The 12,942-nt window shown below is 40.8% G+C and overlaps 1 protein-coding gene across 2 annotated transcripts in view; it reads left to right on the top strand.

Annotated features, from left to right (window-relative positions):
- zfpm1 (zinc finger protein, FOG family member 1) overlaps nt 1–12,942 on the top strand; it is a 90,962-nt gene that overhangs the window by 32,899 nt on the left and 45,121 nt on the right. For both annotated transcript variants that reach the window (XR_013933797.1, XM_080438583.1), the window contains exon 2: nt 8,420–8,566. Coding sequence is in view for 1 of the 2 variants with exons in the window: in XM_080438583.1 (XP_080294709.1) it covers nt 8,420–8,566 (147 nt within the window). In the remaining variant the exon portion in view is untranslated. The remainder of the gene's footprint in view (nt 1–8,419; nt 8,567–12,942) is intronic.

Raw genomic sequence — 12,942 nt, 5'->3', positions numbered from 1 at the left:
TTGAGCAAAATGTCTATCTCTCACACAGCGAGTGTCTGAAGTGGTGCCAGAGCAGAAACGGTTGTGAAACAGAATGCTCAGGGGAAAGGCATCATCCAGCATGTCATAGGACCCCCTCCACACCAAGGCGTTTGGAGGGAAATGCAAGGCTACATGCAAACGGATGGGCCAAATTACACTGATGCCCGTTCATGTGTTGTTCTACCGGGTACAAAGTTAAATCTAAAAACGATAGTTGGTATTGTAACCGGTACAATAGTTAACAGTGGATTGGAAAATATCCATTTGGATACATTTGTCCACCGAAACTCTTGCCTGAAAATGGAGGTTATGAAACGTTGTTTGTTTTATTAATTCCTGTAGTTTATTTGTTTACTTTTCAAGAAAGCTCTGTGTACAAAGTGTAGTCAAAGTCATAAAAGTCACAAGAAATTGTACAAATCAAAAAGAAAGACGTGGACTGAAGCGTAGAGGGAAAAGTGGGTCTGTAGCAGTAAAACAAGCATGCACTGTAATCCGTGAGAAGCTCTGACCGGCTCTTGGTTTGCACTTGACAGTTTTGGACAGACCGACCAACCGACCAACAGATTAGTTAGTTAGTTTCTGATTAGATTCAGTATTTTATCACAATATCACAATCACGTGGATTTGTTGAGATTGAGACATCATTGTTCCTGGAATTCCTGAAGTATTGTTTTGATTTGGCTTGTTATGCATTCATGCTCGTGTACAGTATGTCTACAGTAGGTCTGTAGTTTTGAATGTGTGTGTGTGTGTGTGCGCGCATGTACTGTAGATGCCTGCGAAAGCATTCAATATGCACTTGAGGCTATACATGCTATACAGTAGCTCCCTCTGACACAGCAGGGCCCCTATCAGGTCTTGAAAAACACGGTGTTCAAACTTCCAACATGGAAAGCAGCAGCCGTAAGATTTATTTGGGTCCATTCGGGCTGTTGAATAGTCCTCCTGAGAGGTGCTGGACTATCAGATAGACCCGCTGTGAAGAGGCTGCTGATCCGCTCCTCCAAGGCTAGTTTTTCTCTCCGGGGGGCATGAAGGATACCCCTGCACCAGACCATCCATCACCATGGCGATGCGGGGGTAGTGGGTATCCATGGCGCTGGGCCTGTATCACTATCTGCCATCGCTCCAGCACCTGCCCTTCTTAGGCCCAAAGAGCAATATCTAGGAGGAGAGTTGTTGTTACCCACCACGCTGTCAGGTCTCTCTCTTTCTCTCTTGTTTTTATCGCTCTCATTCTCCTGTCTCTATCCCTACATCCACCCGCTGCCTGTATCTCTTTGTGTCCTTCCTTGCACATCTCTCTGCATGTCTTTCTTTCTCTCTCAAGGTTCAGCTTGTGTCCCAACCCAACGTCTCTCCAAGACCTTTATCAGGGAGACCGCTCTGCTCATTAAGGAGTTAATTTTCTCACTCCTATCTCTGATTAGTATAGTCAACCTAAAGCACTGTGAATTCTTTAAATTTTCTTCCTTGTTATCAAAAAGAGAGAAAAAAAAGGGAATGGGGGATATTTAATCGTTTAAGTACTCTTCCTGGGGAACTAGATTTCTCTCCCTCCCTCCCTCCCTCCCTCCCCCTATCTCTGTCTGTCTCTCTCTCTCTCTCTCACCCACTCTCTCCTTTTTCCTCTTTTTTTCCCCTTTTGCTCTTCCCAGCAATGTAAAGAAATCCCGCTGAAGCTAGCCCAGCTCAGTAATTCAGTTTTTAAAGCACGGATTGGGGAGGGGGGGGGGGGGGTATAGAGAGAGAGAGAGTGAGAGAGAGAGAGAGAGAGAGAGAGAGAGAGAGAGAGAGAGAGGGAAAAAAACGACTTGATGAAATTCCACTATCAGCTCCGAACCAATATGCAAAATATCTCGCTGGAAATCAAATAGCTATTATGTTTTCATTTCCACGTCGGCGTATTTGCTTAATGAAGAGGAGACAGATCAGACCGGCAGAGAGAGTCTGCAGGAGCCGATAACCGCCAACGGCTCCCAGCTATCCGCGCAGAGTGACGCTCCCAGTCACACTGCTTTTTCACAGAAAGAGAGAGGGGAGGGAGGGAGGGAGGGATGGATGGAGGGAGGGAATGGATGGATGGATGGAGTAAGAGAGGGAATGAGAGAGAGAGAGAGAGAGGGAAAGAAGCTAGTGATAGAGTAAGGAAAGGAAAGAGAAAGAGAGGGATATCGGAAGGGACAGAGGGGAATAAAGAGTGTGGGGGGTGGGTGCAAGACACGGGGTGCTGAGAAGAGGAGGTGGAATGGAGAGATAATGATGGAGAGAGAGGGGAGAAAGCGAGAGAGTGAGCAAAAATATAAAGGAGAGATGGCAGAGAGAAATGAGGGATGATTTTAGAAAGGAGGGGAGAAAGGAGAGAGAGACTTGTGGAGAAAGTGATGTTTCTGAGAATTCTTCAGGAGCAGAGAACATGGGTTATGGCGTATTGTTACCTTCACAGCGGCACCATGGATGCGTTTGTTTGATGTTTGGGTGTCCTGACTCCCGCTGTCATATCCAGCCAGGGATTGGGGTGGGCCCGTTCAAAAAGCGCCGATGCCCCCTGCACATGAATATCATTGGCATATCGTCACATTGTAATCGCTCATTATCATAAATATTCTAATCGCTCATTCGTACGATTTCGCTGATGGCTCTCTGACAGACATTTTTCTGCCGAGGAGTTCTCTCTTCCGGGTGTTTGGCGGGCTGGAACATTCTTATCCGTCCCCTTCCATCTGCATATTTATTTCTGCTAGCTTTCTGTCTGTGTTGAGTTGTGCTGTTTCTCTCACACTTCCAGGCATGGCTGTGGCCTGTTGTGCCATGGAATTAAGATGCTCCTCTGTGTTCCAAAGCGTTCCCTGGGCATTCTGTTCTAGAATGGCAATGTTTTATGTGTAAAGCCTTATTTACCGTATACTTTGTTGCACGCCAGAGTCACGTGTAATAGCCGATCTACAAGCTCACAATGTTGTGTAGTTTGTAGATGTGCTATTTTCAGGCTGCGACACTATCGTACGACAGAATACAAATTAAGCATAGCTGATAGTGCAGTCGCAGTGAGAGATCGTCACGGCAGCTAGATGTCCCTTCAAATATTGGTCCAGTCATTAGCTCACTTTGTTGGCCTGGCTTTGCAGTCTGATGTCAGCATGGTGAATGATGTAAAGGTGCTGCAGGATATTGAGCATTCTCAAATGTTACTTTAGGGCCGCCTAGTGTAGCACACGCCTTTGGTGCGGATGTCGTGGGTTCGAACCCTGCCTGGGGACGATGTCAGCAAGGGCATGCGGTCGCAACAGGTTCCTGAGGAGGCACGTCTGAAGCCTGTCCTGGACGGGAGTCACCAGACGTAAAAGAAATCGGGTGATGATGATTCTCAAATGTTACTTTACATTGTGCCTCTACGTACATGGATTGTCAGAATCTAGTACTAGGAAATCTAGTTATTGGAAGTCATCACCACTCACGCTTTGAAGACCTAAACTCCAAAAATGATGGTGCAGCCAGTAATATAAAAAGACAGCAAAAGGGGACTCGGGTAAATGATTCCCTTCTGTAGTCATTATATGAAATAAAAATCGAATCATGTGGATCTGTACACATGAAAATGGCATGGTTCCTAAGTGGATCTCGGACAATGTGGATCTCGGACATGTGGCCAGCCTGTGATGTCGTCTATGACACATCTATGACGTATGACTCCAAATTTGGGTGTCATACGTGGCCTGATCAGATCGCCGTTGACTTCTATTACGAGATTAAAGTTAAATATTTCAAAAAGTATAAAACATAATGGAACTTTTTTTTTTTTTTTTTTTTTTCTCAAAATGTTTTATCCCACGATTTTTGTAACCCATTTTTTCACCCAGTGCCAATTGCCTATGTAATCCTGGGCGCTACACTCCCTCTGCCAGCCTAGGGAGAGCCTAAAGCCGTGCTCATGCCTCCTTCAATGCATGAGAGCTATCAAGCTTAATGGAACTTAGTTGAGGTACGTCTGTGGCCTAATGAGTGTGCACAGGAAATGTAATGCTGATCAGTTCAGCGGTTTGCAAGATTAGCTATAGTCTGGACACACAGACACACAGAGCACCCCTCTTATAGACGGCTAGTCTACACGTTGTTAAAGTGACAGATGCTGACATGTTGCAAATTTTTTAGCCTGGACACTTAACCCGTTAAAACCGGGAAAGCAGCTGTGTCGTTTTAAATTTTACACCATTATTGTACACTTTGGCTATTCAAAAATAGCAGATATACAAGCTCATAGTGCGTCACCTCGTGCCGTGCTATGAGCTTGTAGATCTGCTATTTTAGAAAAATCATGATTTTTGCAAATCTTTGAATCAACATTTTTTAAAGTGAACATTTTTAACTCAATTCTTTTTTTCTGGGGGTCCCTGGAACAACATATTCAGAGATGGGGTTTGGCGACCAAAAACATATGATTTTGGGGGTCCTTGACGTGAAAAAGTTTGAGAACCACTGACATAGAAATAGTTTTCAGAAAACTGTTAGACATTTTTAGACAGGTTAAACAGGTTCATGTGGTGTTTCTGGTGTCAGCAGTCCATCATGTGTGTATTTGGTGTGAAGATCTGTGGGGCAATCAATAAGTCCTACAGGGATTTCAGATCGGTCAAAAGAATCGATAATTTAGTCAGTAAGCTGTAGAATTTGTTAGGTGCACCGATCTTAAAGAACATTTACACAGATGCTAGGTATGATGTTTACCTTTTATCCTAATTACTTCTGAGCACTTAATTGTATTCTTTGCACTCTACTTGACCATTTCCCCAGACGTTTGTTGACTAGGATTCATGCCACTTTGATCTTGCATTTTGTAAGTCGCTCTGCTCTGCATAAGAGCATCTGCTAAATGCCTAAATTGTAAAGTTGCATGAATTATAAAAAATCAATGAATATATATATATATATATATATATATATATATATATATATATATATATATATATATATATATATGTATGTATGTATTGCTGAACTGTGCCCCATGTTAAGTGACATGTAGTTGAAAAAGTACTCAATCATCGGTAGTTCTCTGAATAATAAGTGTCTCCTCTCCAGTGCGTGACTCTATGTCAGGTAGCTTAGTTACTCCCTCAAGAGCATATACCAAAGAGCCTCTCCTCTCCCTCTGTCCCTCTCTTATTTTCTCTGTCTAAATATCCCCCTTTTAAGGATTTTCTTCTCTCTCAAGTCTGATTGTCTGATAGAAGTGTGCTTTTCTCTGTCTCTCCTCTCTCCTTTTTTTTTTGTAACGAGTTATTAGCATGAGAGCAGAGCAGCTTGCGTGTGTTTAATCAGTCATGTTGAGCATGCAGGTTTGATGTGTTGTCTCTATGTTTAATCAGCATGCTGCTTAGTGCAGGTTTGATGTGGACGGAGAGTTAATAAAACAGTATCTATGGTGCCTTCATCAGCTCTGCCACTTTGTTCTGCTCCTCTCCTCTCCTCTCCTCTCCTCTCCTCTCCTCTCCTCTCCTCTCCTCTCCTCTCTCCAAGACAAACAGCTTCAGTTTCACCACTAACTGCATCATCTTCATGCAGTTTTCCTCTTGTTGTTTTCCTTCCTTTTTCCTCTTCATCCTGTTTTGTCTTCTCAAGTTATATAGCTTTTTTAGTGGCACTGTCATTGATGTCAGATCAGATACTTTTTCAATTTTAATTCTAATTTGGGGTAGATGCCGAGCTAGTACAACTTAGAAAGACTGAACGTGAAGCCTCATGGGCTATCAGGCAAAAACCTCCATATTTTAAGTTTTTTTGTTTTTTCGTAAATCAATACCCTACTTCAGCATACAAGAGTGTCGTGAGCTTGTAGATTGGCTATTGTTGTTATTTTAAAATGTTTTTTAAATAATAAAAAAATGAACTGTTTTAGACAGCGACAGTGACTATACTGTGTATACTGTATATACTGTATATAGATACATACACACCCACACACACACACACACACACACACACACACACACACACACACACACACACACACACACACACACACACACACACACGGTAGATACAGGAAAAGGCCTCATTGTTTGGTTCACGCTGTTGGATCATTTGATGTGCCTCATAAGGACATACATAAATGTAGGCTATGTCTTCAATTATTTCCTCCATCTTTTGAATTAGTTCAGTCCAGTTTTCTTACGGATATCATCCAGAGAGGGAGCCTGGTACAATTAATCTGGCTGTAACTTTTAAAAGGGTAAATGAAGTAGAATGTGCTGTAGTTATCACATAGCCCTGCTATCCTTTCTGTCAACTATCCTGGAAAGAGACAGAGAGAAGGGAGCCAGAGACTATTTCTCCTTGGATAAAAGAGGAGAGGCTGGAGGAGCTGAAACTGTTTCCGCACCATTTGATGTCTGAAAGCAGTGATGCAGCGATTGATTCATTAAACCAGAACAGTAATGAGGAGAGAAATCATAATTCAAACTTACATTTTAAACACGAAATATAATTGGAATTTTATACAGAGAAGTCCCTTTGTACAATTATGATTAAAGGAAAATTAATTGTATGAAAATGTCCTCGTAGATACTGAAAATTAGATCTAGCAATGCTCATGCGACACAGACCTAATTCTAAAAATATTGTGTACTGGATCGATCTTTCTTTTTTTTCCTCTGTACTTTTTTTTTATTATTAAGGTCCAAATCTAGCTGTGTTAATTTTATCTGAAATTAGAGTGAACCATGCAGGCGTGGAAGTTGAAATTAGCCTAAAGATGTTTCATTTACAAAGAGAGAAACACTTTGTCAGCCAGCGATTGTTTCCAAGCATTATCTCTGCCTGCTTTTAATTGCTTTGGAAGTGAAATTAACAGAATTAGAAAAATTGCCTCTCCCTTTTTCTACAAGGTTCTTTATTCACGGGTATTGTTGTGTGCTTTGTATAGATTATAGACGTCTTTGTTCTAGCATTGTAAATATATACGCCCCTAGTCACGGCTTTAGCACCGAAACAATCCCTCTCTATTCATCAAACTCTTAATGGAAATTAATTTACAACCTGTCTGGATTGAGGGAGCAAGGCGTAAAAAAAATCCTTGTTTAGTCCCAGTTTTAATTTCACTTTGATTTAGTTGTTTAGAAATGATGTGTCCTTCCCACCCTCCTTGACTTTCCGGTGGGTTGTCTCGTTATGTATGTGGGTTGTTTTCTCTGGTGGCGATCTGTGGCATATTAACCACTGTCTCACTCTAGTTGGCCCTAATCCTCTTAAAATAAATAGTTACCCTGATTTAATAAGTCTATCACGGTATCCTCATGGGAGTCAGCTCTACGTCTAGAATGAACCATGTCATCCAATGCAAATGAACATAATAGATTTAGGATTTTGTAATTACGGAGGTTTCATATTGAGGCGTGACTCTGAAATACAACTGTATTGAGATAAGGGAGGAAAAACAATAAAAACTATACTTCTTGGTACATGTATTTATATTGTCTTTAACCTTACAACTGTGCAGATTATTTGAGTTGATATTATAATTATAATTGCTGATTTTATTTATTATTGTTGGATTTAATTATAATATTGTCAGCACTAAAACACTGAACAATTTTTTTCTTTTTTTTTTTACCAATTTTACTTAAAGACTAATTATGAATTTGTCTTGTAATTTTAACCAGTTTTAAAAAGTCATTAACTCGCTCTAGGATTTAAAAATTATGTAATCTTCAAACGGGCTAAAATAGATCAAAAGTACTGTATAATTACTGTGGTCAGTAGGGATTATAAAACTGTAATTGATACGTATCAGGCCTGAGATAATCACTCCTTTAACGAAGATTTTAGGTATATTGTAATTTGCCTTTCAAGTTCCCCCTTGGCTTTTGCTATTAATCTTCCGGATTATACCATTCAGCGTATCAAATTGTTGAGACCATTTTTTAATGAGTCAAATAGAAAAACACGTATCACTTGTGTTTATGGTATTTTTCTCCCTCTATAGCTTGTTGAACATTTTCAATATATTCGTCTTTTAACTTTCTTTTTTCACTGCCCATTTACAGCCAAGGCTCTGGGGAGAACTATTACATTTGAATCCTGTTTTTATCCAGGAACCCTAAAGCATTATTTTGTGATATTGTTGATTCCTGTCAGAGCAATTATGGATTTATTTGTCTTTGAATTGGCAATGATTCAGTAACACACCCATACACACTCTTCCACATACACATACTGTACACATACACTCATATATGTATGGCTAAATATTATTATTGTCTTTAAGAATTATTGGCCAATTGTGTTTACCAATTAACAACCCAGACCTTCCATGTGAAGCGGCGATAAACAGCCTAAATTAAATTTCACTGATGTAAATAAGGTAACATTCATTGGTGTTCCTCCTTTCTTCCTGAAGGTTCCATTGGGGATCTAGATGGTGGTGAAGAAAACACAGCTGATGATTTAAGCCTATCAGGAGAGGAGGGTGGAGCCTCGGATCCAGAGGACTCGGCAGAATGCGACAGCTCCAGCCCGCCGTCGTTCACAACTCTGTACAACGAAGGTGAGGTGGAACAAGCTGTTTATTCTGGTGGAAAAACCTCTAAAACAACAAGAATTTAGCACCAAACTCTGATAACCCCCATTTTAAGAGACACCTCCTGGGTACGCTTGCTGGCAAGAAATCAAAATACACGGAATAAACGGAATTTAATTAATTGATTATCTGTCTTCAAACCCATTCTTGCAACATGACATTTGAGAGAATAACATAATTAGGATTTGTTTCTCAAATGTAGAACCATTAACTCCTAAATTACAGTATGGTTTGGGAATGAAAGTTGAAACCCTTATTTGACATCCTGTTACCCCGAATCTCTCTCCTGAAATGAAATCAGAAGATATCATTTTGTCTGCAAAGTGGTCCACCACCCCACGTTTTCAGGATAAAAGCACATAAACTCCCATTTTGTTAAGCTAAAGGCCAAGAAACGTCTGTATTCATAACTCCCATTTCGTCAGGCTAAAGACATAGAAACATCTGTATTTATACATAGGCTAAATATGATTGCTGATTCCAGTGCTTTGAATACACACATTGTATACACACACACTGATCTGGTGCAGTTAGTTATATGTATACGCACACATGCTGCAACATATACTGTAAACCTACACAGACCACATTACTGCCTCTCTGTCTGTCTCTCGGTCTCGGTCGTCTCGGTCTCTCTCTCTCTCTCTCTCTCTCTCTCTCTCTCTCTCTCTCTCTCTCTCTCTCCTCTGACGATCTCTCTCGCTCTCTTCATAAGTTACAAGTGAATGCGAGCCAAATTGTCCGACATCTCATGTATCGCCTCAGTGCCCATTCAGGCTTGTCTTTTCCTCCTAAGAGGGGAGAAGCCCTGGGTTTAACTCTGCCCCTAAGGCCACAACAACTCTTTGTTGTACAACGTCTTGCCAGGTGTGTTTGTTTTAACTAAACCCTCCGGCAACATTTCCCCTGGAAAATGTCAGTTCTCTGAAAGTACACATGATGTGAAACACTCACCTTAAGGTCAGCATAAGAGGCCAAGTAGCAGTTTAACAAAACTGTACAGGGAAGAGTTGTTCAGTAGAAACAATTGTGCAAATCATAGCCAGCTGATAGGCTGGGATCCAGCTTTTGGGTTCTGTAGCATGATGAGGCAGTTTCATGTTCCAAGTGAAAGTGAAAGTTTACATTCCAAAATTCAATCTATCCATACAAGATGCAGTTTTGGCATTTAGCAGATTCTCTTAATCAAAGTGACTCACAAAATTGCAAGATTGGAGTAATTGCCCAGACCATTACCCAATCAAGCAACTGGGCAAGTGGTTATGGGATTGGAGTACTATGGAAACAAAGATATGCAAAGATATGCTACAACAGTAATTTAGGTCATCAAGTAAATGACACTTCTAGTATCTAAACTACATAATTGAGTCGTCGACAAAAAGCAAGTGCAGGTGTAAAGACAGTAGGTATCCATGTTAGAAAAACAAAGTTAATACTATATTAACACAGATTACACCGGAGTCTAAATTGTTATATATTTATAAATAAATGACTTAAGATTGCTAATAGCAATCTGGCTAAAATGAATGCTAAATTGTGTCAGACATTTAAAATTCTGATTGAAATCTTCCAGTACTACCTCGAATTGGATGCTATTGTCTGTTGGGGAATTATATTTGGGTATTAGCGGTGCTGAGAATGTGTGTGGCGGGTTGTAAACCTGATGAATTGTGTACGGGACTTATTGGATATTTGCATCGAATGACGGGCGTTATTTAATGACAGTTAAGCTAATCCTGATTAGCCTATTGTGTAAGATTTATTTCCTGATTTCCTGGTTCCTGGAATTCTCTCCTTAAATTGTCACCTTAACAAGACCAAGATTTGAGTTTTCATGTCATTACTGTCACCATAATGTTTCAAACGTATGCCTATAGTAGACTATATGATTATGATTATGTGGATGTAGCTTACCCACATGTAGACCTCATATCTTTGTGTCTAAAGCTACCCCCCCCCACCCCGTTCAATCTTGGCTTCACTGAATCTGCCCCCTCATGCACCTCTTATCCTGAGCTTCTCCTCGTTCTGTGTGATAGTGGAGTGTTCAGTCATATTCTTTTGAGTTATTCAAGATTTCACTACCTTCTTTTTTAATCTAAAAAATTCCTGCTCTTGTGAAATTTGGGGCTGGAGTGATAAGCGTCTGTTGGTTGGCTTGGTTAGATAAACCCATGGAAATTCTGTCAGGTGTTAATCGAGACTAGATTAGAGATTACCCTTGTGTGTGTGTGTGTGTGTGTGTGTGTGTGTGTGAGTGAGTAAAGATGGCAGAATTCTGTGAGACAGTGTGTGATTGTGTGTGTTTGTATGTTGATTGCAATTCAAAGATAAACAGACGTAGCAACTGTTTCTTTTACATCTCGCTCTCTTCTCTCTTCTCCCTCTTTGTCTCTTCCCCCATTGCTTCTCCTCACCTCACCTCACAGCAGAATAAAAGCCAATCATGCTGTTGATTTACTTATTTCTCTCTCTCTCTCCCTCTCTCTCTCTCAGTCTCTATCCTGCTCTCTCTCACCTCACCCTTGTCCTCTCTTTTCCGGGGTTCCTCGGTTGCCCGGCGCTGCCATTATCAGTTCTCTGTAAATCAGCCGTGTTTGACGAACCTGCTCTTTCAACCTGGGATCAATACGAGGTCTTTATCTGGCCAGCGCTGGCTAATAAAGGCAGGGCCTCTTATCCACCATCTGGGAGAGAGAGTGTTACTGTGTGTGTGTGTGTGTGTGTGTGTGTGTGTGTGTGTGTGTGTGTGTGTGTGTGTGTGTGTGTGTGTGTGTGTGTGTGTGTGTGTGTGTGTGTGTGTGTGTGTGTGTGTGTGTGTGTGTGTGTGTGTGTGTGTGTGTGTGTGTGTGTGTGTGTGTGTGTGTGTGTGTGTGAGAAACATGGGTGATAACCACCCCGATAACTTTAGAGAGGAAAAAAACACATTCTACCAGTAACAGGACCAAGCACTCTGTTCTCCTCTCTATAAACCTCTACCCCACACACCTCCCCCTATGCGATAGAGAGAGCAAATATATTAGTTCACACACTGATACAATAGGTTGACGCACAGATAGACACTTGGAGAGAGAGAGGGAGAGAAAATGGAAAACAGAACACAAGTTTACCATTCAACCAGGTTGATGCAGGATCGGCATCTGTTAAGTAAGTCTTTCTGCATAGTGGTGTGTCACTTGGCTTCCTCTACATTTCTCATTCTTCTCATAACTGATCTACAGTTATGGTTTGTCATCACAGGCGTTAAAAACAAAGTGTTCCTTTTTTCCTAATTAGCCAAAAACAAAACAAAAAAAACACTCCACGTATTGGATAGGTGACATTTGTTGACTTGCAGAATGCGATGGTCCATAATCACTCACTCTCAGGTTTAATTGGTAGTTTTAGAGAACTGTACGCTAAACATTTGGGTGTGTATTGCTGCCCACAGAAATAGGTTGGTATATGTCGTCAGATCAGGAGTGTCATGCTTAATGACACTCCAGACAAGCTCACAAGGTGTCGTGATGCGATGCCTTAGGAACTTAGTCGAAGTTCGGCTTCAAGTTCATACAATGAAGTATAAATCAGGCTGTAATTTAACTCTGAAAGAGGAAGAAGTAAAGTGAGTACGGGTTGATTTTTATAAGGGCTGAAGGATTTGTGGAAAATATCTACGGTAATTATGAATTTTCAGACCAATATTGTTGATTGATTGGCAATTTATTTTTGCAAAATGTTTAGCTTAAATTCTGTTTACAGTATCTACATTACCATCAATGTAGATACGGGTACATTACTATCAACAAAAAATGTATAGGACCATGTGGTCAGTGGCGCATGTTTAGCCCATTGGCTACAAGCCATCAACACTTACTACCACTTTACTACCGACTACCAACTTTACTACTTTCTAAAGCGTACACATTTGTTGTTGTTATATCATATTATCAGATTATAAGATTTCCCTAATATTGTAGCTCAGATTTAGAGTTGATAAGCCCACCTTAAAATGATCTGCTCCCACAGCTAATTCACCATGATGAAATCTTTCAAATCAATTCATGCATTCAACTGCATTATTACAGTACCATACACTCTACACAAAAATGGTGCTAAATCAATCTAAGAGTGGTTCTTTGGCTCATAATCATAGGGGAGCCTCTTTGGTGCTACAGTATACAGCGCCTATATTAAAGGTCATAGCACCTTTTAAGGGTACTACATAAGGTGCCTAAACAAAGCTGAAGAACCAGTAGAGAACCTTTAAGATCCATTCAGGGGCTCAAATGGTTCTTTGTACAGTGGTGTTTGAGCAGTGGTGCTTTATATGAAGCACCGCTGAGGGACCACCATTTTTGTGT

The sequence above is a fragment of the Gymnoscopelus braueri genome, assembly GCF_963280865.1.
Source record: "Gymnoscopelus braueri genome assembly, chromosome: 9".
Classification (NCBI taxonomy): Eukaryota; Metazoa; Chordata; class Actinopteri; order Myctophiformes; family Myctophidae; genus Gymnoscopelus; species Gymnoscopelus braueri.
Note: the sequence above shows the minus strand (reverse complement) of the source record. Positions and strands in the feature narration are given on the sequence as shown.